Source organism: Lipomyces tetrasporus (assembly GCF_029532465.1).
Source record: "Lipomyces tetrasporus strain NRRL Y-64009 chromosome Unknown POJ06scaffold_12, whole genome shotgun sequence".
Lineage (NCBI taxonomy): Eukaryota > Fungi > Ascomycota > Lipomycetes > Lipomycetales > Lipomycetaceae > Lipomyces > Lipomyces tetrasporus.
Window position 1 is genome coordinate 787408 of NW_026611607.1, and position 26343 is coordinate 813750.

A 26343-nucleotide genomic window follows, 5' to 3' on the forward strand; every position below is an offset into this window, starting at 1 on the left:
TTGGGTAACTACAAGTTTAATAATAGGTTTTATCCTGTAAGGACACCAATAGTTGCATTCTAGAAGCGCGTAAACTGTATCTCAGATGTCCACACAGACTTCCATGATGCGCAAGGAACGTTCATGCCTCCACTTCCTCTTTCTCTGTCTTTGCATCCAGTATTGCCAGATCGTCTATCCGCTGATTGAGTTTTCCCACAAATTCCTTTTCAGCGCGCCAGGCGAGGGGACTGTTGCTCGACAAGAGAATATCGAGGTGCTCAAGAGGCCGATTTGCGGTTTCTACACTCACTATTAGTTTGCTGTCTTGACAGAGCCTCAATATATCCCGAATCACGTGAAAATCCTAGGGGGGATTTGTGTTTAGATATAAAGTGTAAAACATACCGACGTAGAAAAGATATATAGGAATGAGCATGACCAGATTGACCAGGGCAAACAGAATGAATACCCAAAATCCAATTGCGTTAATCAGGTATGGGATAATTTCGTTAATTGTCCCGCCGGCGATAGAGAACGCAATCGTGGCTAACGCGGCTCCTTTGCTGCGACTTGCCAGAGGGAAGATCTCGGTAGGATAAACCCAGCTACATGGCCATTTCGTTAGATCGCCAAGCACTGTGGAAGAAATAAAGGTAAAAAAATGGAGGATTCAAGTACCAGGTAGTCAGCCATGTGCTGCCATAAATGAATGTATAAATGTATAGGATGGCGGCTACACCGGCGCCAAATTTGGTTGCCTTAGCATGATCAACAGTGGTGTTTGCAATGGTTTCATGCGATAGAACGCCTCCGATAATTAGCACCAGTCCCATAAGGGAGCATCCGATGAGCATCATCTTCCGGCGACCAACATGATCACACAGGTATATGGAAAGGGCCAGACTTGCAATATAACCAAACCAGTTTCCGCCTGCAAGGAGAGCAGGTGTATCGCCTTTGAAACCGGAGAGTGCAAACATATTCGGAGCATATACACTGATAAAGTCAATGCCGGTGCATTTCTGCATGATCTGAACACCCGCACCCAGGAGCACCCGTCGACGCGTGTGCACCTTGTCTTTGGTGAAGAGCATGCCGGAGAAGCTGACTGAGTTCGATGAAGCCTCGGTGCGGATTGCAAACTCGATATCTTGCATTTCGTTCTCGATTGCTTGATCTCCATTGTCGATTCGGCATCGCCGAAGGACGGAAGAAGCGCCCTCAAGATTTCCTATCATTGCAAGGTATCGAGGTGACTCTGGATAAAATGGAGCTGCTAACAGAATTATGAGAAGGAACACGATCTGGAAACCGAGTGGAAATCGCCAGGCAAACGATGGACTGAGTGTTTTGACGCAAGCATATTCCATCCAATAAACGCTTGATCAATAACCATCAGCACCAAGCAATGAAATTTCTGCGACGGGCAACGAGATCACTCACATTGCAGATCCTGTCATTGCCAGGGTAAACTGGACTGCAACGAACACCCCTCGAAGGTGTGGGTCGGCCAATTCCGATGTCCAAACCGGGACAGTGGTGTTGAGATGTCCACATCCGATTCCGCTTATAACTCGAGCAAATGCCAGCCATGTGATGTTCTGAGCAGAAGCTAGAAGTACAGCTCCGAGGATTCCCCAGAGGCACCCAATTTGAATAGTCTTTAAACGACCTATCGAATCGGCAAGATAGCCTACCAGGAAAGCCCCTTCAGATTCATGAGTGACCGGACTATATAAGCAATGACAAGCAATGTCTTCATACCAATAGCGAACCCACCAAACCATAGGCTCACCAAACCACCAAGAGCGGCTGCATCTCTGTTTGTACCACCTGAAACACCCATTTGTTGCTGATAGTCAGGATTGTTATTGACCTGAGACATAACCGCGGTATCATATCCGAAGAAAGTAATCGCACATCCTGCGAAAGCGAAAATGGCATATGACATCGACATTCCACTAAGTTTCATACACCTCGAAGGCGAAAATCCACCGGGGATGTACTTGGCGACAGCAGGTTCCGCTGCAGAGCTTCATTAGTATGTGTACACGGATCTCGGCCAAGAGATTCAAAGATTACATACAACGGAAAATATCCGCATCTGCGTTCGCCTGCGAATAGTTTTCGACTGTTGCGACATCTTGCTTAGGTGTTTCTGGCTCCATGATACTCATCCTTGCCACCTAAAGCTGATAGTGTTGCTGCACTGGGGATATCACAAAGCAAAAGTGCCTGCAGCGATTAATAAATATACACACTCATTGTGACGGGTTCTCTCGGACTTCAGCCGAGCCTGTCAGATTGGCCTCGGACAACACCCCGGATTTCGGCCCCGCTTGCCCCGCATAATTACATATTCCTGTGCACAGCATCTGGAGTGCGGAGCCTAAATGTTTCAACGCTGTCGGAAAGTCTCTCAAGGGCTCCCTACTAGGGCTAGTCTCATCTGCTTTTTTGACTGCCGCCAGATTGCTGAATTCACGGAAACAATTGCTAACCGACTGCAGCAGATGCGCCCAAGTGTAGTATACACGAGGAACTTCTTCAGTCTCATTCTGGGACTATTCCCCACCATATTTTGAGTATTTTCCAGCGTACTGCTTGTGCCTTCCAGCTATTCTAGTGTATTCTTCTCCGCTAATCCATCCCACTGTCATCCCAGCCAGTAATACCAAGTATCTCACTGACTTCTTCTACTAAACCTTCATCTGCATTGCCAATAATATTAGAGATATTCTTCCTAGGGCTGGATACGATTTGCGATTAATCGTTATTCGTATTCGTAAAGTCCAATACGATTACTATACGAGGCCATGTAAAACTTTTTCGATTAACTATACAAGCGCTGAGATGGGTTACTCGCAAAAAATCGTATAGTCATGCACGTGACTTTCATTATCTGCCCTGAAATGCACACGTAGAGGACAAACAAATAAATAGAAATAAATAGTACAAAATTACAATTCAGCTGCTCTTAAAATGTGATCTGCAAGTAAAGTAAGCTTTCTCATGGTTCCTGACTCATCATGGAATGCCGGCTTAACTCAACTTTCGGCGGGGTCGCGTCGGAGATCCATATTTTCTTAAGTTGTCAAGCGAGCGGCAAATGATCGAGATAGTTCGTTCGTATTATGTTTGTAAGAGAGTCAGGTAAATTACTCACGCCATACCTAAATAGGAATACGATTACTATACGATTTTGCGGTAGACTATACGATTACTTTACGATTACGTTTTTGGTTTTGCGATTAACTTTACGAATAGTATAAAATGTTGACGGTACCGTAATCGTATCCACCCCTAATTCTTCCCACGTCCAAATGGGCAGAAGTGAGGTCTGAGATACAGGTTTGTGGCAATAGTGATGTCATGAAGTGCGTGGCGACCCCACGTGGATGTCCAGGGGCGTCGGTGCAGGCAGTGGCTTGGCTCCGCACACTTCCCAACGCAGCGTGACGAAGCCAAGGACGCCGCCGATTTGCTTATTTTGTGTTCTGCCACTGATCTTCTTATCGCTTACCCGGTAATACTCGGACTTCGGACTTTCTTCCCCTCTTCGGTCGCTGCTCCGGATCGCGTGATCTTGCTTCGCTGGCCTGGTCTCCTGACGAACTTGCCCGGGCGCTGACCCTCGGCCACTCTGGAGCAGCCAAAGCATAAGATTCGCCGTTGACCAGAACACTCGTCACACTGCGGTGAGACAGCTCAATTTTGCTGTTGAATGGTGCGTGATTGCGCTGAGAGCATTGAAATCCAGTAGTTTTCGTGAAACATTGTGCTGCAAAGAGGTTGTGATAATTAGTAGTTTACAATGTGGGGACGATATTTGGCGGTGTGGGAGCGGAGAAGATTGGGTGAAAGTTAGTTCGAGGCGTGTTTTGTGGCTTTCCTTCCGCAAGGTTGGCGTGGTGAGGTCTTTGGGCGTGCGCATCTTGTCGATAAAGACATGCTCGAATATTTTGGACCATATTGGACACGGTTGTTCAACAACTCCAGTTCCAAGAGCTTGCAGCTTGAAGGAAAAGAGCTGTGCGTGTAGGCAGAGTTCTCCGCGTTCATGCGGCCTTCGTCGTGAATGAGAGTGTTCGGTGGGATCCACGGTGAAATGAGGAAAGCAGGGACACTCTTAGGGCCGTTGCCGGTTCATCCGATGTCGCCGATTTCGCCGATAGTTATCGGCACCGATGCGATACACCCGCAGAATCAAGCTGTGGATGCTTCCCAACGCAGCAGGGTTTAATCCAGATCTACATATTATGACTTTAGTCAATCTTGAATCTGCCGGCTGAATGTCTCGCTAATACTTGTTCGAGAGTGAAGCGTGCCGTGATCCATTGCCTACCTCTTAGGTCGGGATTTGCACCTGGCTATATTCTGATACAAATCTTTAACGCACAGGTGGGTACGATTACGGTACCGTCGACTTTTGAGATTATTCGTAAATTTAATCGCAACAATTACGTTTTAATCGTACATAGGGCTGTTGACGATATTCGACTTGGCGAATATTATTCGACCGATTATCGGCGTCGGATACGATATTGGCCAATCCGCCGGCGTCGAATACGAATATCGAATATTATTCGAGGCATTCTTCGACCGTCGAATCGAATATTCGACATATCGTGCCGATATTCGATATTCGACGTAGTATTACATAATCAACCGTAGAGAAATGAATTCATTGGGATTTCAAGCTGCGAGAAGCCCTAAGCCTTCTTATACAGGCATTTGAAAGTTATAGCAATAGTTGTGCGATTTGCTCGGCGTTTTCAATCTATACAATTTTACACCGTAGAGGTGATTCCCGCTGTATGCGCCTTGCCTGTGTGTTGAATTTGTACAAGAAGACAAGAAGACAAGATGACAAGATGACAATATGACTAGAAAACAAGATGACAAGAAGACAAGAAAACAAGAAAATAAGAAAACAAGACGGAAAGAGCTAGAGTTGCTTTGTAACATCCATCAACATCAACATGCGCATGGTTTCGGCCTTCATCGAATGTCTCCGCACCGCCAATATATCCCTCCCTGCATTGAACATTCTTTCCACTGACACCTCTGAAGCCGGGACTGCTAAATAGTCCCGGGCAGCAGCTGCCATCCGGGGAAACTCATCTTTATGAGCCCGCCATCATTTGCACAGCCAGTTCGGATTCTTGGTGTCATTCATGCCGACTCGAGGGCTGTCAAAATAGTTATCAATATCGGAGCGTAGAGGCTGATTCAGAGGCTGCAGCCTCTGAAACATCCGGGATTCTACGTCATTAAAATCGGTACTGCGACCTGGAGATTGCGGTGCCGGCTGTAGACTAGGTTCTATCGCAGGGACTGGGTAATCCCGATGAATGTTTTCACGAAGGACATCGAGAATCCCTTGCCCAGCGGCTTAAGGAAGATGCTAAAACTATCATCCCGGTCGTCAGGTCCTCCGGCGTGAAGCCCTCAATCTACTCCTCCCCCGCAAAGACGGCGCTGATATGGGGACTTTTACGTCTCTGCAGCTTCCAGAACCATACCCAAATTGGACACATCACTTGAAAGTGCGTCGAGTAGAACTCCCGCCTATGGTGCAGCACTTCTCATGCAATAATGGAGCAGGGTAACAGACATTGCAGACAAGTTTTTTTATGGCTTTCCATGGCAAGGAGACATATGATCAAGATATTATCAATATTAAGATTTAACAAATTTGCATCTAACCATTACTTGGCCCACCAAGTGAGATCCCAAACCAGCGATTGCTCAGCCAACTATCAATCCGTTAGAAGTCGGTGCTGCCCCGCATATCGCTGATCCTGCTCAAACACCATGTTAGCAATTAGGAACTCATTTCACGGGGAAGAAGGTGTAAAACCTGCCGAAAATAAGCTGAAATGCCCGTTTAGTCAATAGCTACCTGTTATAATTAGCTCAGAATTTGAGTATCATGAGTTTCGTTCGCACGCGTATGCGTTTACGGCAGTGAATAGGACTGCAGCACCCGGAGACTGGCACTGGGTATGTCTCTGTCGGATGTTGCACAGCGGCTCTTACAAAAAGAAGTAGATCACATTCAATTTCTCAATCGCGGCGACTGGAGATGGCAGACAATATTCCGGTGTAATTCGGACCACGGACAATAGCACCACTATTGATCTGGATATTCACCAAGTCGACAGTTTCAGAACGTTTGTGACCATGGCAGGCAGCAATTCTTCGGCAACCTGTGCAGCCGATGGCTCGCAGGTTTTGACCGCCAACTCCAACGGTGAGATATTTGTCGCCTTCGTCGCCTTCGAAGCAGCTGCGAAGGGCGACAAACCACCTTTACTACGTCAGCGTATACGACTCAGAGAACAACACATGCAACTTTGTGAAGGACAAGCCGATATTTGTCGATGCGGGCCTTGTGCCCCGCCATGATTTATACCAAGTTGACAGTTCGACAGAGGCTGCAATATTGCCAGCCGAAGTCGAATATTGTCCGAGACCCGAGATTTACTACCGTGGGTTCAGATAAAGCCTTATGGGCAATAACGAGTAATGTGACAGATAACTTTGAGCCCATGGAGTTCTCTGATGGATCTCCTGGAGGGCTATATCTTCCCTCTGTGGGCGGCGGCGGGTCCGGGGCAACCATAGAACAAGACGTTTTGCTCTCACGCCCGGGAGCTCTCTACGATATTTATACCGGGATTCTCATAAAAAATTCTAGCCTGCCCTATGACATGGTATGTTCGTCAGTAGAGATTGTCCTCCTCTAACTGTCGTAGGTCATATTCCGCCTTCGCATATGGCTGTCGAACACGTCAGACTATGCCACAACGTTTTATGATGCACATGGGATGGTATAAACTATGGTGGTGAAGATATTACTTTGATTAATATTGTTACATATCCGACCTAAATGTTCATCTGACAGTTGGAGTGTCGTCAAACTATTCTGTAGCTATCATGAAATAACAATGTACTTGAACGCGGAGCCGGGATGTGGCTCAGCATCGATTGGACGTATAATTTCCTGTTGGATCTAGACTGAGTGTGCGCACAGGAGTAGGGATGTATTGCTTGAATATAACAACAAGAACAAGAGTAAATATAACATCGGAGGTGTGCCATGGCGTCCGGACGAGAGCCAAGTGCATGTAAGGGTTTGCGCTTGCGCTTGCCGTAGAAAGCATTCTGATACAACTAATGGGGTCAAACTCTCTTTTTAGCTCGCGCTTGTCAGATATCAACAGGCTGATGCTGGCACTTGAAGGCAAAGTGCAGCATTACCCATATGAGTCCGATATCAAGATTTAAATGATACGGATACCACGCTGCGCGACTACAAAATTGCTCCGCTTTCAAACTAAAATCTGTGCCGTTTTACGTTTAGTTGCGTCAATCCTGCAATAAACACAATATAAGCTCTACTCATCAAAGTAATACAATCCCCGAGAGGTGGAAACTGATTTGCAATCACTCACTCCAGTGAGCGTCGGACCCGCTCATGTATGCCGCTGAAATAATCAGCAATAATATCAGTAATTGATGCTGCGGATTTGCGAAGACATAGACGATACCTTAATCCAGTATCAGCTAGTGTTAAATAGCTTATCATGACACAAACCATAATGGCTTGCGCGCGGCGGAACAAGCTGGCGTGCGCCTCAGCAGGCGATTGTGCACAATGAAGCTTATTTGCCGAAAATCCTGAACCCAGGCCAGTGCTTAATCAAGATTCAACCGGCCGAGCTGAAGCACTGATACGCCGGCCAAGGCCCCAGACGAGCGGACCTGCTTCTGTTTTTGCGACAGCCACTAACAGTGGCAACCGACTCTGCCGCCTATTTGCGGCTCATTCGCATCCACCTAACTACCGTATTGCAGAGTAGACTTCAACATGCGGTGCAACCAGGAGAGGGCCAACCGATAAGCGGCCAATTACCGACTATCATCCCACATTAGCCGCACTCAGGTGGACAGTACGGCTGGGAAGTCAATAGGGGTTAATTGTTTTCAAGTAAACTCAAGCTCGTATCTTGTTATTATCCCATGATGTTGTCTCAAGGGGTTAATTCTCTGAATTGATCCCATTTGCTTACGGGAATGCGATCTCTAGTTGTAGAACAATTTTTGAGAAAATTAAATTAGGGGTTACGGTGTGATGGTGACCTGTGGCGCATAAGGATTTAGTTAATGGTCAAGGGTTCAAAGTCTCCTACTCAGGATTAGTGTCATATTTAATGCGCAATCGTTATCAAATCCCGACAATAAATCGGAATCTTGTATGTACGATGCTTTACAGAAGGACTAGTTATATCAGGTATAGTCTTGTAAGCGACAAGCATGATTTCTTTCCGGGTTCGACGCTTTCGTGTTGCGAAAATTGACTCACTCTATCTAGCGCAAGATTACGCAATAATTTCATCACTCTGCAAATTCAAGAAGAAGTCCGTCCGTACTAAAATATGATTTCGGTTTTTCTATAGTCCTTGCGCCTCGTTTGACCTAGCAGACTGACGCTATGCGCCGCAGTTTACATGCAAATACTTAAAGCGGAGAGTCAGGTACTCTCCTTATCTTAGGAATATACTGAAATTTACAGTATGGTTGTTGTAACTAAATCATCGTATGCACGTTGGTGTTCACGACGTACTTGGCCCGGCATTCTAGCGGGAATTCATCTAATCACTTAACGCATGGTCTGGCAATCTGGCTTATCGTTTACCGCTGCGTCCTCAAGTTATGGTGGTGGGTGCGATAGGCTTGATATCTAAGAATAAGGTTTTAACTTGACCATTAGCTCAGTGCGAAGACCCTTCTTGGCAAGCATAGGTGAATTGAAGCCTCACTGGACCATTTTGTCCATTCTTTACACGGTTATCGACTCCGCAGGACCAAGGCCACCTACTCACAGCTGTATACTGCTTTAATTATTTTCATATGGACATCTAGGCAGAGATAGCGCCAGTGAATATGCCATAGAGGTTCATACGCGGGTGCGCCGGAAAAGCGTTTACGGTCTGTGCCGGCTAAGCTTGCGTGCTGATGCGCCGTTGCACATGTCTCACAGCTCGAGTGGTTGGTCTGTGCTTCAAGCACGGCTGATCACTCGCGTCGCTCTCGTTACCTTTGCATTGGGAATTTGCCCTTCCTTGCTAGGCTTATTGTGTATTGTCTAAGAAACGACATACCAATGAAGAAACTGAGGACCTCGCTTGTTTTATAGAAACACATAAGCTTTGCAGTTTGAGAGGTACATGAGCAGTTTTCTTGCGCGGTGCAACATGCACCGCCGCAGCAGCAACTCTAGTGGTAATGCTAGCACTTTAATTGTACTTTCCGAATCCTGTTTCACTATTATTCTATCTGAGCGTCTCTGAATAAACTAATGCAGTCGCGGTGTTTCCTGGACTTCACGCGAGACTAAAATAGGAAATCTTTACGCATAATGTGAAACATCTTGTCCGGCATGTTCCATTCTGAGGCGGTCAAGCCGGTTAACTACCAGAGGATGGCATATATATATATACATAGAGGCTGGCATCATCTTGGCTTTACTTGGCATGACAGGAAAACTGTCTGGACTGGTGTTATATAAATGAAATCTACCTGATTGCACCGCATTTCATACAAATCAAGTGATATAACTCTTCGGTTAAGCGGAAGTCCTAAGTTATTGGCGTCAAGGTATGAATGTCCAGTTTTTTACACCGCACTGGTCTCTAACGCTTTACTAGATGTCCATCTACTATGAGAAGTCTGACGGTGAGATGCCGGATATTGGCCGGATCTCGGTCCATGAATCCAGCAGCATCAGTGAGAAGAAGGACAACATCACGGTCGCAGTCTTGTCTATAGAAGATAGGGAAAGGATTATTGAACGTATTGGCGAATCTGGCGATTTGAATGACATTCTAGATGAGGATGTCCACTTTGTACTTGAGAAGATGAAGATCATGGGCGTCGAGGAGGCTTATGAGGTATTGACTGCCGCAGCAGATTATCATTCAGATGACGTTAACTTCCCTGTGAAAGCGATGCGTAAGATTAAGCTTCTTCTGACCGGTGAGGAGGCTTCTGGCTTGGACCATGAGTCGTTTGAATTGGATTTGCGTCTTCAGGCATGCTTGATCAAGTACCACTCGCCATATCCCGAGGTTCGCGCAGTGTGCAAACCTGTCGACGACACCAGCATCCCCGCGGAAACTCTACGGGCATATCTTATTGGAATTTTCTGGGTTGCCTGCGCTTCATTTATCAACCAGATGTTCAGTCTTCGCCAGCCTCATTTATACTTGAATTCCACAGTTATCCAGATTTTGGTCTATCCTTCCGGCAAACTATTTGAGCGCCTTCTCCCGCGGACTACTGTCAGCATCTTCGGAAAGAGATTTAATCTGAACCATGGTCCGTGGACATTCAAGGAGCAGATGTTTGTGACTGTCATGACCAATGTGGGGGCAGGTAGCACGAACTTCATGAATTATGTCGTTGTCTTGAAACTACCTATGTTCTTCGGCCTTGACTTTGTCGGTTTCGGATTCATGTTTCTAATGACTGCGTCGACTCAATTCTTTGGCTTTGGTATTGCAGGTTTGCTTCGGCGGTGGGTTATTTATCCAACAAAGGCCGTGTGGCCGACGATTCTCCCTACGCTGCAGCTCAATAAGACGCTTCTTCTTCCGGAGTCAAAGAAGAGCATCCATGGATGGACGATTACGAAGTACAAGTTCTTCTTCGTTGGTTTCACATTAATGTTCTTTTACTTCTTCATCCCGGACTACCTTTTCACCGCGCTCAGTACGTTCAATTGGATCACATGGATCTCGCCTAATAATAAGGCATTGGCGTTCGTCACTGGTTCGAAGATCGGCCTGGGCTTCAGTCCGTGGACGACATTCGATTGGTCCGTTATCAACTACTCGGCGCCGCTCGTGATGCCATTCTTCTCCTCCGCCAACAGATATTTCGGAACTGTCTTGGGTGCATTAATTGTCATCGGGATGTACTGGTCAAACTACAAATTCTCTGCCTATGTGCCTCCGATAACGACCAACGTCTATGATCGCTTTGGGAAGATCTTCGATCTGTCGCGTGTTATTGTGAATGGCGTCTTGGATGAAGGCCTGTACCGTCAATACTCTCCGCCATACATTTCCGCTGCAAACCTGTTGTACCTTGGATCATTATACGCAAATTACACCCTGTCGTTTGTGTATGTCATTCTGAACGAGTGGAAAATGATTAGCGAGGCGCTGAGGGGATTTGTCAAGAACTTGAAAGATCGTCAGATGTCCAATTACGAGCGGTACAAAGACCCGATCTCAATCATGATGTCAAAGTACCCTGAAGTTCCAGACTGGTGGTTTCTCATTGTTTTTGTAATTTCGCTGGCAATTGGAATTATTGGACTTACAGTGTACCCCACGACCACACCAGTGTGGGCAGTTATCGTCATCATGTTGGCCAGTCTGGTGCTCCTGATCCCGACCGCAATTATCTACTCAGTTACGGGATACATGATCAGTCTGAGTACTCTAGGAGTTGTTCTTGCGGGGTTTATGGTTCCAGGAAACGGCGTCGCCAATTTGCTTTGCAGAGTTTATGGCTACAATGTGGACGAGCAGGCGGAGACGTTCATCGGCGACCAAAAGCTCGCACATTACGCTAAGTTGCCACCTCGAGCGGTGTTCAGAGGGCAGATTGTTGCGACAATGGTCCAGGTATTCACGACCACCGGCGCGATTACATTTTTAATTAATGGCATTCCCGATTTGTGCAGTTTCACACAAGCAAGTCGATTCGTTTGCACCTTCCCTCACAGTTTGTACTCGGAGACTCTCCTCCTCGGTGTGGTCGGTCCCCACCGCACGTTCGACGTTCTTTACCCGATCCTGAAGTACGCCTTTCTCATCGGCGCGCTAGCTGCCGTTCCCTTATGGGCCATCCGCAAGCGTTTCAACAATACGTTAAAATTCGTCGACCCGGTTCTGGTCCTCTCAGGCATCTCCCGCTGGGGCTACACCTACAATCTCTCATATTACACTCCGGGTTTCTATTCTGCCTTCTTCTTCATGTTCTTCGTGCGCCGTCGGTACCTCGCGTGGTGGACGAAGTACAATTACGTTCTCTCGTCTGCGCTCACTGGTGGAGCCGCATTCAGCGGCATTTTGATATTCCTTGCTCTGCAGTATCGTCCGCAGAAATTCAGCTGGTGGGGTACGACAGTGCAGAATGCGGGTGTGGATGGCAAGATGACTGCCACACTTAAAGATGTGCCGGCGGTGGGATACTTTGGGCTGCCGGTGGGATCGTGGCAGTAAGAGGATAACTGATAATTTTTAAGTTCGGTGAGTTGGAAGCTCCCCTTTGCAAGAGTGTTGAAAATTCAGGTTTTATGGGATGTGTATTTATTGCGCTGTAGTTGTTTCACTTCATTCAAATAAGAGCATTGTCACTATGTATTGTAGTTCAGGTCGCATTTGTTAAGTTCTGACTGATTATGATTAAATGCGCTGTCTGGACATCTGACCGTGTTTTGACGGCGACTCTTGGAAGTTTTGCCTCCGCTTCCCGCTGTGTCCGGGAAGTAAATAAAAACAAGTTCAAATTGAAAATAATTATGATACCTTTATAGTCTTCTGTCCGGAATCTGAATCAGCGCAGTCTCATTCCCTTCCTGCGCCTCGTCCGAACCTCTACAAACCAATGAAAACTTTACTATTATGCAGCAAATAAAAATACCAAGCACCCGAGCGGAAGGGACGTAGCCAGGTAGGAGCGGACTCCTTCGATATTGGAAGATACAGTAGTAAGTGCCCTCTTCGAGGCAAAGTCCATACTAGTACTGAGCTTGCCATATTGCCTCAAGAAACGTTCTGCATCACTATTGATGTTCAACATTCCTTATTCAAGATTTTCCTTCGCTGCCAACACTTCAGTTCCCTCGGAACTGTTAGACGCGAAGATACAATTGCGAGAACTCTTAGAGAAGGTTCAGGGTTTCGGTAACCATAAAATAAGCCGCTTGGCCCGAGAGAGCGGATGAATAGTTATATGGCGACACGTGTATGTGAGACATTACGAAACGACAGAATCCCTAAACTACAATCACATCTAACGAATGTCAATTTCTTGTCACTACTAAAGCTTTAAAGGACTAATGACTTTGATATAGGGGCTTGATAAATTGGTATTGAAGTGCCAATCGTAGCAAGGTTGAAATTTACCCAGTACACCATTACACAGCCAGCTGAAAGTTTCAAGCTACCTCACCAATTTTTCGTAGGCATAGGTTACGCAATGAAGAATTGGATCATGTATCGCCGCAAGCAAAATGCAGGCGACCGCCGATGAAGCTTAATATTTGACAGCAATAGGCCAGCAAAATTACAAGAGTAATTCCCATATGGCAGACGATTTATATTTGAATTTCCGTAATATTCTGCAATGACTGAGATCGAACCAGGAAGACCTCCAATGCAAATCCGTTGCGGTTTCCTTGGCAACGCCGCGGTCTTGCATCGAAACAAATAGATCGCCTCGATTGGACAAGAGCCGTTTGGAATCACCGAGAAAGTCAATATGGCCGAGGTAGGACTATATAAAGTCTGCCGCCGCCCCACGACTTCTTCGATGCCTTTCAACCACCACCCCAAGACGGCCCATAATATTCCCGTTTAGGTCCTTGTCCTGCTGTCCATCAATGGATGGCGCCAAGAATCGTACCCGGTCTGCCTGACCCAATTGCCCATGATGACATAAAGCTCTCGATAACCTGTCCAGTGTGCGATCAACTTCTCACCAGCTTCAGAGGAAACCAATCGGAACACGAACATAGGAACCGCATGCGCGTTAGGCTTCTGACGCATGTGAACCACAAAGCACGTAAAAACGACACAGGACGTCAGGAATTCTTGAACACTTACCAGGCAAACAAAGCAAGTGTCAAACTGCCCGGAACAGCCGCCGAGGTCCATCGGCAGGTGGAGAGAAACAGAAGGGACCAAAGGAGACAAATCGCACTTGAAGCCGAAGCTCGAGCGCGGGAAGAGGCACTCAGAGACGCCGACTCCGACAAACATTGGCAACGGTACCTAGAGGAACCGACGCAAGGCGCCATCAAAATAGCTCACAAATGGTTAACAAATTAATGTCGGAATGTTCCCGAAGTCCCTCCTTCGCCGAAGTCAACCTTGGTGGCTCCGACTAAGAACATGGAAAATCTGTTCTTTTTCTTGGAACTGGTCGGGTTGACGCCGATGGCGATGCTGCCAACTGAAGAGCCTTACAGCAGTCGCGAATTTATCAACCATGTACACCGAATCACCAGGATTTGGCCATCGGAGGGGACATCTCAACAGCTGGTGGAGAAGGTAATTGTCTTCTGGAATACCATTATCGAAATGGTACTTAAGAGTTTTATAGGTGACCGCCAATATATCCTATTCATCGGATTTCGATTCACGTTTGACCGAACGGCTGCGCAGTGCAGCCAAGCGCTCTGGCGACGAACGTTACAGACGCGATGCAGCCTTCGAATATGTCAGCTACTATGCGGCGTACGAGGATTTCCGGATCGATTTGGCAAGGATGGCCGAGCAACGCCAAATATGCGTGGCTGCAAGGGCGGCATGGGAAGAGGTGAAAACCAACTTTCCTGATCATTTTGTGCAAACTATTGTACGTTGGCGAAAGGGTGAGGATCTGCAGACAATCCTCGAAACAGAATATGGTAAATAAGTCGGTGCGAAAAGCTGGCCTTTGATACATGTGGTGACATTCCGGGATTAATTGTCGTAGCTCAAGTCATCACGACTAAGAGAGGTCATAATTGACAAGCGTTATAAACAACTTATCTAAATCATTAAGTCAGTCAATTTCAAGAGTCTAAACCAACAAAATTAGACGTCTTGCCCATTAGACGCTCATGTGTTTAGTTTGCCGACTTTTTAAAACCTGGTCAGATCGAAGCTTGTGCACTGCTTCCAAATCCAGGAAAAAGTCCTCGTCGCTCGGTTTTGCTCAACTCCCAATGCTTCCCCACAACAACTAACCCACGATCGCACTTCTCCTTACCTTTGCAACTTCAGGATAAAGTGCTACACATGACGAGTGTATACGAAATTAATTTCAGAGTATACTGTATCTACAGTTTAGCAGTTTACTACTTTATTTTACTTGATTTGAAGGATTAGACAGCGTACGATAGCAATCTCAGTCCAGACTTATTTATCATAGAATCGACCGATGGACTAAGTTATCATAAAAAGGATTTGTGTTAAGCGGTAGGTTTAGCCATTTCATAACCCACAGAAACCTCACAATATTTTAATCTTACAAATTCATACGTCTGTTTACTTCATTGTTCATTAGACCTCGTTGTCTAAACTCGTCCTCATCACTACCGACACTGCCAAAGTAAAGATCGTCATTGAACGGATGCTCATGCCCGCTTCTCTGAGCATCGTCCACGTCGTCCTCCATATCCAAGTCCATGTCAACCTCGCCAGTTACTTCTTCCCACGGACCAGAACTGCGAGGTGATCGCAGCTCCTGAAGGTACTCGCTAGCACGGCTGAGTAGCGCGTCAGTGCTCTCTGGGAGAGCTACAATGCCTATTGTCGATGCATTAGTATTCGGATGAAAAGTAACGCATATCTCGGACTTACGATTACAGCTAGTAACGGCATCTTGGAAGACCTGATACTCGAAGAAGAAGCGCCGCATGAATACAGCGGACGATCGCTCCCTGCCAATGGCCATCATATCCTCGATGCGAGCTTTAGCGAAAGACACGATGCGCATCATTTCTCGTTTCAAGATACTGAGCTCTCCTTCGACAGCCTGAATGGCCAGGTATGATACCATCCCGTCACGAAGTCTTTCAGACGATATCCACTCCGGGACTTCACCTGTGGCTTCACCTAGCTCGCGGAAGAGACCCCACAGGTGTCTAAGCGATTTGAACCCTGGCAAATCGTCGTCACTGCGTGCATCTTTAATGATGTTGACGTTGATCTGTGGAGGTTTATTAGCAATGGACTCAAATTCGGGATGGTCGAGAATGTCATTGTATTTCTCGACTGCATTTTCCAGGGCAGGCAGCCGCTGCACAAGCCTTGAAATTATGATCTTCGACATTTTCGTTCCAATCGAGACATTTTCCGGGACATTTCCCGTCGTTTAAGCAAGATTTCGACGAATAATTTCTCCACTTTCTTGCGCTGCTCACTGAGAAGGCGGCCGCATTTCATTCTCAAGTATTTTAAGTATTCCGTCCCAGCAGGCTCCCAGTCGGCTTCCCTGACATGGAATTTATTGATCAGCTCCCTTTTCTTCTCCATCAGTTGTTGCCTCAGGTTCTCATTGTCGACGAATTCACGCATATCATCAAGACTGATCTCGTCACCGGCGCGGAATCTCTGTCTCAACGCATCCCATTGAACCTCAATATCGGTAATGCTTTGGACACTTTCAAAGAGCTCCATATATTGTTGACTCTCAGAAGACGGTTTTGATAGGAAGTAATCTTTCTCAGCCTCGATCGCCTTGGTCGCCACGTCCTCTCTGTACCCGGTCAAGCGGAATCTGTGCTGAAGCTTGATCAGTCTTCGCGACATATCGTGGTAACGAGCGCTAAGTGTACTACCCTGCCGGAGTTTAGCTTGTGCAGCATGGTGCTCTGCAGGGTCTGTAATAACTGAAGTCTGTTGTTCCGGCTGGCAGTACGAGTAACGCGTACAAGATGTGAGTTGCTGGACCATGCGGTCTCCACGCTTTCACCATCAGTCATACCAAATACGGCAGGTTGCAGCATGGGATTATACGATACTTGGCAGGAATACTCATGCGCATGTTGTGAAATCTGTTGGCTGCAGTGTGCAAGGTTATTCCCTCATTTAACGCGAACGTCTATACCATATCAGCAATAGTTTTCAAGCCCATTGCTATGCATGCATTACCTTGAAGGCCTTGTCCATCGCGCACGCCACATCATACGTGAGAGCCCGGTGTATCGGCCAGGATACCTTTCAGCAGCCAAGCTAACTCCTTAGCCGGTTCACCGGTGGTATACAAATTTCTAAAGCGAATGATATGGCCATGTCTGCAGACTGCCCCCAATACACCACGTTCGTCGAAGACCTGGCGGTCGGCTTTGTCCTTCATTGCATTGAAGTGGCGTGCACAGGAACCCAATGGTCTACCCAGCACATAGCCCAATGCTTCCTCGGTGCAGTTGAAGAGCCGGATCGATGCAGGAACATCCTCTTCTCCGTCAGAGGCGCGAACTCGGCGCTTGAGTTGGAGGTTTCCGTCAACCGATAGGTATCCCAGTGGCTCAGTTTCTGATTCGTCAGGCGCGAAACAAGCAGGACATAAGTTGGTCGGATCACTGAAACCTAATTTGGATGTTAAGAATATGAATATGTATACGTCAGGTGGTAAACCCTCATACCCTGTTCACTTTGCAATACTGATTTTATCGAAATCAAGTCGGCACTCCAGTTCGATACTAATCCAATGGCTATAAGCATCACGAAAAGGTTGGGCCAATTTAGGGAGCCTTAGGACAAGATATTTCTCTCAGGCGCACGCCGAAGCCTTTCACGAAGCTTTCGGCCGAGGTCACCCCAGATACAACTTGGGCATGATAGGCAGCCAACATTCGAATGGAAATGGAAAATGCAACGCCAGGGCGGTGACATGTATGAGCCCAGTACCCACGTCGGATGAGATAGAGAATAGTAGCCGTAGTTCTTGTTGGATGTTCTCATACCTCATCTCTACAAGAGTGAGTTAGTGTACGCACCTGTACTCATTGAGTGTTTAGTTACCATCGAAGTCAATAAGGAGGATGCCGTTACTATCAATTGGCGGAATTGGTTGTTCAGAACAGTACTTCTTATACTCCTCCTTAATGTTATGGTGATATTTTTGGCGGCTGGCCTGGCGAGCTTCACGGTTGATCTGTTCAGTGACGCCCTTTTGACACTGCTTATAAGTGTGCACTGCCTCCGCGGGGTGTAGTTTGTCGCTATTCTGGTTAAGCAGTTCTCTCATAGTCTGTGGTATACGCATTATTGTTAGTGTTATTTTATAAAAGAGACTTGTCAGGTCTACCTTGAGTGGTTGGCGGTGATTCTGCTCGTACGTCAATCCAACCGTCGTCGTCGTCGGCACCAAAACTGGGCTCTTCACTCTCTGCTTCGTGCTGCCCTTTTCGTTCCCTTTTCTCGTATGCTTTACGTCGCCCACGTTGAGCTGCATCTAATCTTTTCCTAAGCTTCGCGACCGCTTGGGTCTGATCTCGTATGGCCTTCTTGGTCCTCTTCCCCATTACCCCGTGGAAGTGAGGGTCAGGCATGAGGCGGGGTTTTTTTTGAACGAACTCGGAATGTGGACCATCTCTTACAAAGACTTGAAGAATAATGTGGGATATCAAGTGCCAATAAAACTAGCGATAAAATAGGCAAATGAAATTTTCAGGCTTCTGCATAAATAATTTCGGCCTAGCGTGGCCCGGCGCGCGTCTATGCAACCTCAACGCGAGTTTGACGCGTCGAACGCGTTTGTTTAACGAAATCGGGCTAGCCTCAACACCCGGAGATAACAAATATTACAAATTATTGTACAACTGTTAATAAATTTATCAACAAATGATTCATGATATGATAATAATATTATAATAAGTGACCGTTAGAGCGTAGAGTGTATACATTAGACAGCTCGTTTAGTAAATAATTTACAAGTTCATCCATGCTCTTGCTTGTATCATTCCTGTAGTCAACCAGTGAGGATATCAATGACCTTGGACTTTGTGTCGTCGTACTTGGTAGCCTGGTTTAGGGCTGGGCTCGCGCGAGCTCGCACTGCCAAGTTGAGTATGGGAGAAGTACGACGTGTGAAGCATCGCATGCACCAACTCTATGTGTGGTAGTTCTTCAAATCCACATGGCTAGGGTGATCCGTCCATCCATCTATTCCACGCCTATTTTAAATGGATGGATGGATTACGTAACAGAAGGCAGATCGAATGGATGGAAATGCCCGATGGAAATGGACGCACGGCATTTCCATCCATTCCATCCATTTGAAAAATGAGTGGAGTGGATTACCACACTGGAAGGACCAAGTTTAACGCTTCACTTGAATTTATTCAGACCTAGAGCCCTTGACGCAACTCTCTCATTTGTCCTCTAATCGACGTATATATTGCGATAACATCAAGAGCGAAATGTGGATGACCTCCGGTTTTTAGCTTTCGCAACCCCAGCATGACAAATAACAGTATGGCCAGAAAACAAAGCTAATGAATACCCGCACCGGTGTTTTAAACCGAGGCCAGTAATACGAAATTAATACACCTTTCCAATGCCGTCTTATATATTGCAACCGTAAGGCTGCGCATGAATCGATCACCATCAAAGTAAACATCACAATCCGGAATCTTTGCCGAGCGCCGTATGGGATGAGTTAAAAAATCACTTATCTTCAGTCCAATTGCCGTCGGCAGACGGTCGCGGGAGTATCCATCTTTAATCAGGTACTAGATTAACATGAATTAGAGCTGGCAGCCCATGGTCAACATAAATTCTCCTCACGCTTGTGACAGGTTCTTTCATAAATCCCTTCTCCAGACTTCAATGCGGGCTTGTTTCAAGTTACCAAACCAGGTGTGATTCCGGTATTCAATGGGACCATAGGTACCCCTTTCTTGGTTCCTTCGTCTGGCTTCAAGCATATACTGTCGCATTCTGGCTAGCTCCACATCGATATGTTCAATATCAATATCGTTATGTCTATTATTAGGACTTTTAAACCGTGGTGATTCCTGAAGGAATATGAGTACTACAACCTTTGCGTCCAGACCTTTGATCCACATGTCTTTGTCACGTTGAAGGCCAAGATAATTCTCGGTAAATCCAGCCTCGATGGCAACCCGCAGAATTAGCCCATCCTCATCATCATCATACGAGAATGAACCATCAGGGTCTTTCGAGCTCCTGAAGTACTCTCTGCGGGTGCTCGTCAGAGTAGTTGATGCACTGTCCATAATTCCTTCCCGAGCTTCAAGCTTATGAATTGAGAAGTACTCCTCAAGACTGACTGTGATATTTTTTCTGAGCTCAGAAGCTGCAAATTCATGGAGAGCGCTTTGCGTGGTAATCACGGTCACGTCCTGCTCTAAGCTATTATATGCCAAACTTGGATACCTAAAATAGATTATCAGTGACAGCCCAGAGGGAGTATGGCAAAACGGATACCTCTGATTTTCACGGTGCCCATTTCTGCCTTAAAATTGGACCAGCCTTTCTCCAATTCCAAGTACATCGAATAAGGCATTCGAGCATCCAATCTCTGTTCTGGTGGATTGCTTTTCAACAGTTGAAATGCCTTTGCATAGTTCGAAAGCGCATCCTTGTACCTGCATTGTGCAGTATCCGCGGGAACAATATCTGGCACAATAGTAAACTTCTTGTCTGGTGTAACTAATTCCGGGGACCAGGCGAAGGAAATCTGACGAGCGTGCCTGCAGGAGGTCGCAGGCATTGGCAACATCTCGACATTTGGCGATCTCGGGAGTGCTAAACATTTGTGGGGGAGGGCCCAGAGGCTTTTCGGGATATTGCGTTTATATCTCATAGACGCAATCACAGCGGAAGGCTCTATATGACATCTGAGAATCGATCGTTGCCGAAAGGGACGGGGAGGTATTGACAGTTATTTCGATGACACAAAGGCTCAGTCGCTATCATCCGCTCTCTTCTAATCATACCTCAGTGCCAGCATTAAACTGTTCAAACTTGACGGTGCCGTGATGCTAACGAAATGCTGAGGTCATGTTAGATTCAGAGCGCCCTCGCTAACGTGATCAGCGAGTAAGAACCTAAATCCTCCTCCCAAACCATAGGTTCTTCAATCATTCATTCGAATCACGTGATTCAAGTTTAGGGTATCGGTTTGTTTACATGTTTTGTATACGCACCCTATTCTCTCTCTCACCAATTTTCTCGCTTCAGGTCATGGTTGACGCCAATTCGGTAAACTGGTGACTATATCGCCTACATATCCATCCATTTAAAATAGGCGTGGAATAGATGGATGGACGGATGGACAGGATTTGTTCTGTTCGAAGACCAAAGACATCGATCAACAACAACAACAACAACAACACGGAGCAAGGTGACAAATCACGCCATGTTTAACATTCTCTGCAATTCTCACACTCTACTCTACTGACACCAAAATGATGCGTGACGCCGAAACGAAGCAGTGGGAGCTGCAAACTCCGATAGTTATGATCTCATCAGTCAGAGGAGGACCAACGACTCTCACGGGTTGGATCATTTCATACCCGACACCTCTAGTCCCCGGTTCCTTTTCCCATGCCATTTCCACCAACAAATGCGTCAACTCACACGGATACACCACCAAGAACAGAACCATCACACCCACATCAATGTGGCATCGAAGACGTATAGGAAGTATTCATGGCGTATAATGAAACCGTCGTTTCCCTGGCAGTACTCTATGAGGCGGAAAAGACCACATGAGAATAAGAATACTGGTTGCAGTGTGTACTGATGTTTGCGCCAGGGAAGTGATACAGAAGAGCGAAGTGTTGGGTGTCGGTGGAGTCGTCCTTGGAAAACCGCAGCGGTGACTACGAAGAAACCAAAAAAAAAAGAGTTGGATTCCGAGTCCGCCGATAATGATACGTTCTCCGGTAGTTTGTGATGCTTGAGAACCACTGGCCATGATACCGCCACCTGAGAATAATCGTCAGTCAGAGAGACGGCCACGGGGAAGGCGTTTTGCTCACAGCCAGCCTGCATGAGAAACGACAAGACATCGCCTGCGACAAATATCTTGGACTGCCATTTTTTCTTTATCAGGGAACGAGACTCGCCGTCGACCAACAAGATGATACGACCAAGTTCCATGTATATGCTGGCGGCGAACAGGGCTGGGGCCATAAGGTAAGGATTGTCATACGCCGTATTGCTCGTACACTAATCTAAATTCGGAAAATGTCCGCGCACCGACGTAACAAAAATGATACAGTTTGACATACAGAAATCTCGACGAAGAGGATAAATCCGGAATAGTGTCCAATGCCATCCATATGTGTATATCCCAACCATTTAGGCTCTCTGAAATACTGCGAGGACGGATTTATGGTGTTTTGGGGATTGTTTGGCAAATGAGACTACCCTAAAGTAGATGTTTATGATCCCGGTCGCATGCTGAATGAGTTGAGTAGGACGAGCTGGCAGATAGGAACTCCATCTGGAAAGGCAAAGGGTTGGGTCATATTTTGAGGTAAAAAGAACATAATCGCTGCCTTTCATTATGCTTCGACTGATGGTTCGGTATGGTGGCGTTGGATAATAGTGAGAAAACTCCACAGTTCGGTGTTTGCTGGGTATCCTAGCCAGCGACTGTACCAGCTATCTTTTTCGCGCCTGGTTCTAAGGCCAGACCCGAACGATTTACCAGAGGCGGAGAGTTTCATTTTAATTAGGTTTACGGGAGACGGTTGATGAACGAGTAAAAACTATCCAATGCTGCTCTTACGGTGCTCTGCGTCTGAGATTCTTGTCCTTCGGATGGCTTGGCTTGTCGTTTTCGTAAGGGCGGGTCAAGCGGTGCGATCCAACAACGTTGGCATAGCCCTACGCACCAGAATAACTTGTATTGGCTGGAGCGGCATAGTGCTCACGTTTGTTGGCTTGTTCGGTCGTCTGGAACCTTGGAAGTCACTTATTAAAATTGCAAACGTTATACAGTAAGTTTAGTCCACTCGTAACAATACGGATCGTTGTCTCATCATGAATATAATTATACACCTAACGATCGTGCCATTGGCCTCTTCAGGTTTAATTCCATTCAACTCTCAGTGTGTGGGGGCCAAGACCACACTTGTATTTTAATACCAGGCTGCTCCAGACCATCTCAAGCAAGTCGAATAAGAGCTTGCCCAATTCCTTCTGAACTCAGCTTAGTTACAGATTTTTATTCGCATCATCTAACCCAGGAACATTCTCACTCAGGACGCTGGTAATTTCCTTATATGGCTTCGGAACCATCCAAATAAGATCAAAGCGGTTATCCGGATACGTAATCTTCCCGTTCAATCCGCTCGTAGTTGCATATTTCTTTACGCCAATCGCTTCTGCGATCTTTGCAAGCTGGTCGTGTTCCCAGCAAATAAGGACGTTGCCAGGACCGGTATAGGCCTTTGCTGCCTCGGCAGCGCCTTGAGCGTCGTTCCTCCTGATAGATGTCTCGACAGACAGACCGAGGTCAGAGGCTAGGGGCGCGACGGTGTCGTAAGGGCGCGACCGGGACCCATCTATGTATATTTGTTAGCTTAGGAATCTATAAACTGTTGAAGTTAGGAGAGAAGGTTCGGGTTTCGGCGAGGCTCCATTCTGCATCCGCAATGGTCGGGGTATATGTGGGAGGGGCGTAAATGGAAATAGTTAATAGAGGAAATGAACCTTTCTTGGGATGTTCTGCGAGAATATAATTGATATTATATTGGCTGCTTGTTCCGAAGACCTGGCGGAGATATTGAGCTCGGTTCACGCCTTCCGCCGAGAGTCCGACTCTGTCGTGACCGTTGGCATCCTTGGGCGGTTTCTCGCCGTGGCGGATCATGTAGATAATTGGTGATGTTTGGCTTGAGGGTTCACACTATCGACAAAAGTTAGAAAAGATGAGATGTGGGTAAAGACGGTAGAGGACCATTGTGGGATCCCTACGAGGACTGAGCTGCAGACAAATAAGACTCGATAACAAGAGGATACCTTGACACTGCTTCTAAGGATGAGCAGAAAGTTGCAAGACAGAGATCCTTCTGCATAGTGTCTGAACATGAGAGAAAGCGGAGGGGTATAACAAAACAAAGTGGCGGTCCGTGCGCAAACCAACGCATTAGAGACATTTTGTCACAAAGTTACTTTAAAGTTTCGTTATCACAAGCACTTCCTAACAAGGCAACCCTAAACCTTGAGTAATTTTGTTACGGTACTTTCAAAACAGACATTTTCCATCAACCTTCCGTAATGAAGATTAAGGTTTAAACCTTGATTAATGGGGCAACTTGCGAATGTAAACAACGCGTGCCGTGATCACCACTCTTAGCATATCAAAATGCCTAGTATTCGCTGACAAGGTCAGGGAAATGCGGTAGTTGCTCATTGATGAATTCGTTGAGTTCTCCGCAGACGAGCTACATGATAGGGCTGTTCAATACGAATATTCGCAGTAATCGGTCGCTATTCGCAAGTCCCAACCGCTAGGGCTGGATACGATTTGCGATTAATCGTTATTCGTATTCGTAAAGTCCAATACGATTACTATACGAGGCCATGTAAAACTTTACGATTAACTATACGAGCGCTGAGGTGGGTTAAAATCGTATAGTCATGCACGTGACTTTCATTATCTGCTCTGAAATGCACACGTAGAGGACAAACAAATAAATAGCCAGGCTGGCAAACAATTCAATTCAATCAACCGGGAGGTCCGATTGAATTGATTGATGGTTATCTACCGTGAGGGCCAGTTGGATTGACCAACCGAGGGCCCCGATTGAATTGATTGAATTGAATTGACAATTGATACAGCAATTAGTCATACAGTGTAACAACCTCGACCTCCACCTCGCCGTCGCCGTCGCCGTCCTCCGGCCGACTCACTACCCCTGTATCGTCGCCCGATTCCTCGTTGAAGTCGTCCTTGACCGGGTCTGAACCTTCTTCACGATGATTCTTGTTGTCGAGGTCCGGAACGTCCATAACGCTTTGTTGTGGTAGTTGTGAAGCTCTTTGCGGTCAAGGGAGTGGGAAACGCTTGGTGTTTACAAGGCGCAAGCGACAGTTGGGTGGGCCGAAATATCCAACGCGTCTGCCACACGCCGGCCAAGCCCCGGCCCCGTGCGGCGGTCCGTCAATCCGTCAATTTCATCAATCAACCAGCTCTTCCAATTGATTGATTGATTTACTAAAGTCGGCCCGATTGGATTGATTGAATTGACGGAGATTGAATTGACGGATTGTCCGTCAATTCAATCAATCCGTCAATCCAGTTGAATTGTTTGCCAGCCTGTAAATAGCACAAAATTACCATTCAGCTGCTCTTGAAAAGTGATCTGCAAGTAAAGTAAGCTTTCTCATGCTTCCTGACTCCATGGAATGCCGTCTTAACCCAACTTTCGGCGGGGTCGCGTCGGAGATCCATATTTTCTTAAGTTGTCAAGCGAGCTGCAAATGATCGAGATAGTTCGTTCGTATTATGTTTGTAAGAGAGTCAGGTAAATTTACTCACGCCATACCTAAATAGGAATACGATTACTATACGATTTTGCGGTTTTGCGATTAACTTTACGAATAGTATAAAATTTTGACGGTACAGTAATCGTATCCACACCTATATCTTTCGTCTTGTTGTGAGCGTCTTGTGTTTATGAGGCTTATGCCTTTGCCTTTTCATGAGCTATTGTTCCTGCAGAAATATATAACAGGCGTGTGTTTTTTTATTAAAATTGTGGATCACGTGATTCATATGGTCATATATATTACCATAGAGATATCATATGATATCAGTCTCAAAATATGAACTCATATAATATGGGTATTGGTTTGGCAGAATGAAGTCATATATGGTAATATCACACTACTGCAAACACTGTTTTTCAATGCACCGGAGCGGAAGGAACGCAGCCACCCTCGGCCGAGATCCGAGTAGCCGGTTCCGGCGGAGGAGACCGACGTGGGTACGAGAATTCAAGAGCGTGCTCCTGGCACGCTACTTGACCATGGGCAAGAGAAAAGGAACAAGGATGTATTTGATTTTGATGAGATACACCTAGAAGACAAGATATTTCCCTTGGACTGACAGCGAGGACAGACCCTCATTTATAACTGTCTCGCCTCCCTTTCGCCGCTATTATCACGTGTACAAATAGACTGGAGACAAAAAATCCGAATACAACTGATCACCGTTGATGCGCTGGAGCACGCACAGGATGCTTGGCATCAGCCGCTTGACGTCATTAGCAGGCGGCACCATCGGCTAAGGGTTATCGTCAGACTTTGCCCTACGGAGCCTTTAATTTGACGGCTTAAAGATCAGCCTGGGCTAATTGGCTTGTCCTAACCATAAATAGACCGGCAAATTAAAATTCATTTTATACCATGATGGTAGGATATTGGCCCTGACGATGTGCGAGATCTGTCTACAGGTCGGTCAGTTTGCGAGTATTAAAATCAGTACACAACAGTTGCCTGGCGCCAGAACCAATGTAGTTAATTTGCCTATCAAACGCAAGGCTCTACGCCAATGCTTATTTTGCTGAAAATGTTTTCCAAG

General features: G+C 46.4%; 8 protein-coding genes across 8 annotated transcripts; 3 read left to right on the forward strand and 5 right to left on the reverse strand.

Annotated features, from left to right (window-relative positions):
- Positions 1–66: 66 nt before the first annotated feature.
- POJ06DRAFT_228606 (general substrate transporter) lies at positions 67–2501 on the reverse strand. Its single transcript, XM_056185765.1, has 6 exons — positions 2069–2501; positions 1747–2007; positions 1426–1690; positions 661–1362; positions 388–587; positions 67–282 (listed from the first exon to the last, which is right to left on the reverse strand). Exons 1-6 carry the CDS (start codon positions 2157–2159, stop codon positions 122–124), a joined length of 1680 nt encoding a protein of 559 aa, XP_056040669.1. The 5' UTR covers positions 2160–2501; the 3' UTR covers positions 67–121.
- A 3667-nt stretch (positions 2502–6168) lies between these two features.
- Positions 6169–6824, forward strand: POJ06DRAFT_241220 (uncharacterized protein; the record flags this gene model as incomplete). The annotated part of the gene is made up of 3 exons (XM_056186122.1): positions 6169–6304; positions 6412–6701; positions 6744–6824. The coding sequence occupies 3 exons, from the start codon at positions 6169–6171 to the stop codon at positions 6822–6824; spliced, it is 507 nt and encodes a 168-aa protein (XP_056040670.1).
- Positions 6825–9908: 3084 nt separating this feature from the next.
- POJ06DRAFT_215928 (OPT oligopeptide transporter protein-domain-containing protein) lies at positions 9909–12437 on the forward strand (the record flags this gene model as incomplete). The annotated part of the gene is made up of 1 exon (XM_056185526.1): positions 9909–12437. One exon carries the CDS (start codon positions 9909–9911, stop codon positions 12282–12284), a length of 2376 nt encoding a protein of 791 aa, XP_056040671.1. The 3' UTR covers positions 12285–12437.
- A 1740-nt stretch (positions 12438–14177) lies between these two features.
- POJ06DRAFT_241222 (uncharacterized protein) lies at positions 14178–14703 on the forward strand (the record flags this gene model as incomplete). Its single annotated transcript, XM_056186123.1, has 2 exons — positions 14178–14336; positions 14389–14703. The coding sequence occupies 2 exons, from the start codon at positions 14178–14180 to the stop codon at positions 14701–14703; spliced, it is 474 nt and encodes a 157-aa protein (XP_056040672.1).
- Positions 14704–15270: 567 nt separating this feature from the next.
- On the reverse strand, positions 15271–18328 carry POJ06DRAFT_278717 (uncharacterized protein; the record flags this gene model as incomplete). Its single annotated transcript, XM_056189755.1, has 9 exons — positions 15271–15578; positions 15633–16046; positions 16103–16682; positions 16759–16875; positions 16963–17363; positions 17420–17476; positions 17685–17747; positions 17799–18027; positions 18116–18328. The coding sequence occupies 9 exons, from the start codon at positions 18326–18328 to the stop codon at positions 15298–15300; spliced, it is 2355 nt and encodes a 784-aa protein (XP_056040673.1). The 3' UTR covers positions 15271–15297.
- A 1254-nt stretch (positions 18329–19582) lies between these two features.
- POJ06DRAFT_278718 (uncharacterized protein) lies at positions 19583–20832 on the reverse strand (the record flags this gene model as incomplete). The annotated part of the gene is made up of 2 exons (XM_056189756.1): positions 20229–20832; positions 19583–20148 (listed from the first exon to the last, which is right to left on the reverse strand). The coding sequence occupies exons 1-2, from the start codon at positions 20605–20607 to the stop codon at positions 19583–19585; spliced, it is 945 nt and encodes a 314-aa protein (XP_056040674.1). The 5' UTR covers positions 20608–20832.
- A 137-nt stretch (positions 20833–20969) lies between these two features.
- On the reverse strand, positions 20970–22025 carry POJ06DRAFT_41090 (uncharacterized protein). Its single transcript, XM_056190992.1, has one exon. It carries the CDS (start codon positions 21939–21941, stop codon positions 21411–21413), a length of 531 nt encoding a protein of 176 aa, XP_056040675.1. The 5' UTR covers positions 21942–22025; the 3' UTR covers positions 20970–21410.
- An 838-nt stretch (positions 22026–22863) lies between these two features.
- Positions 22864–23628, reverse strand: POJ06DRAFT_286725 (uncharacterized protein; the record flags this gene model as incomplete). The annotated part of the gene is made up of 2 exons (XM_056190236.1): positions 22864–23320; positions 23469–23628. 2 exons carry the CDS (start codon positions 23626–23628, stop codon positions 22971–22973), a joined length of 510 nt encoding a protein of 169 aa, XP_056040676.1. The 3' UTR covers positions 22864–22970.
- Positions 23629–26343: the final 2715 nt, after the last annotated feature.

Coding starts and splice junctions, on each gene's coding strand:
- POJ06DRAFT_228606 (XM_056185765.1), bottom strand. CDS start 2,159: ATGAGTATCATGGAGCCAGAAACACCTAAGCAAGATGTCGCAACAGTC. Junction 1,363..1,425: donor GCAATGACAGGATCTGCAAT/GTGAGTGATCTC, acceptor TTATTGATCAAG/CGTTTATTGGATGGAATATG. Junction 283..387: donor TATATATCTTTTCTACGTCG/GTATGTTTTACA, acceptor TAGTGAGTGTAG/AAACCGCAAATCGGCCTCTT.
- POJ06DRAFT_41090 (XM_056190992.1), bottom strand. CDS start 21,941: ATGGCCCCAGCCCTGTTCGCCGCCAGCATATACATGGAACTTGGTCGT.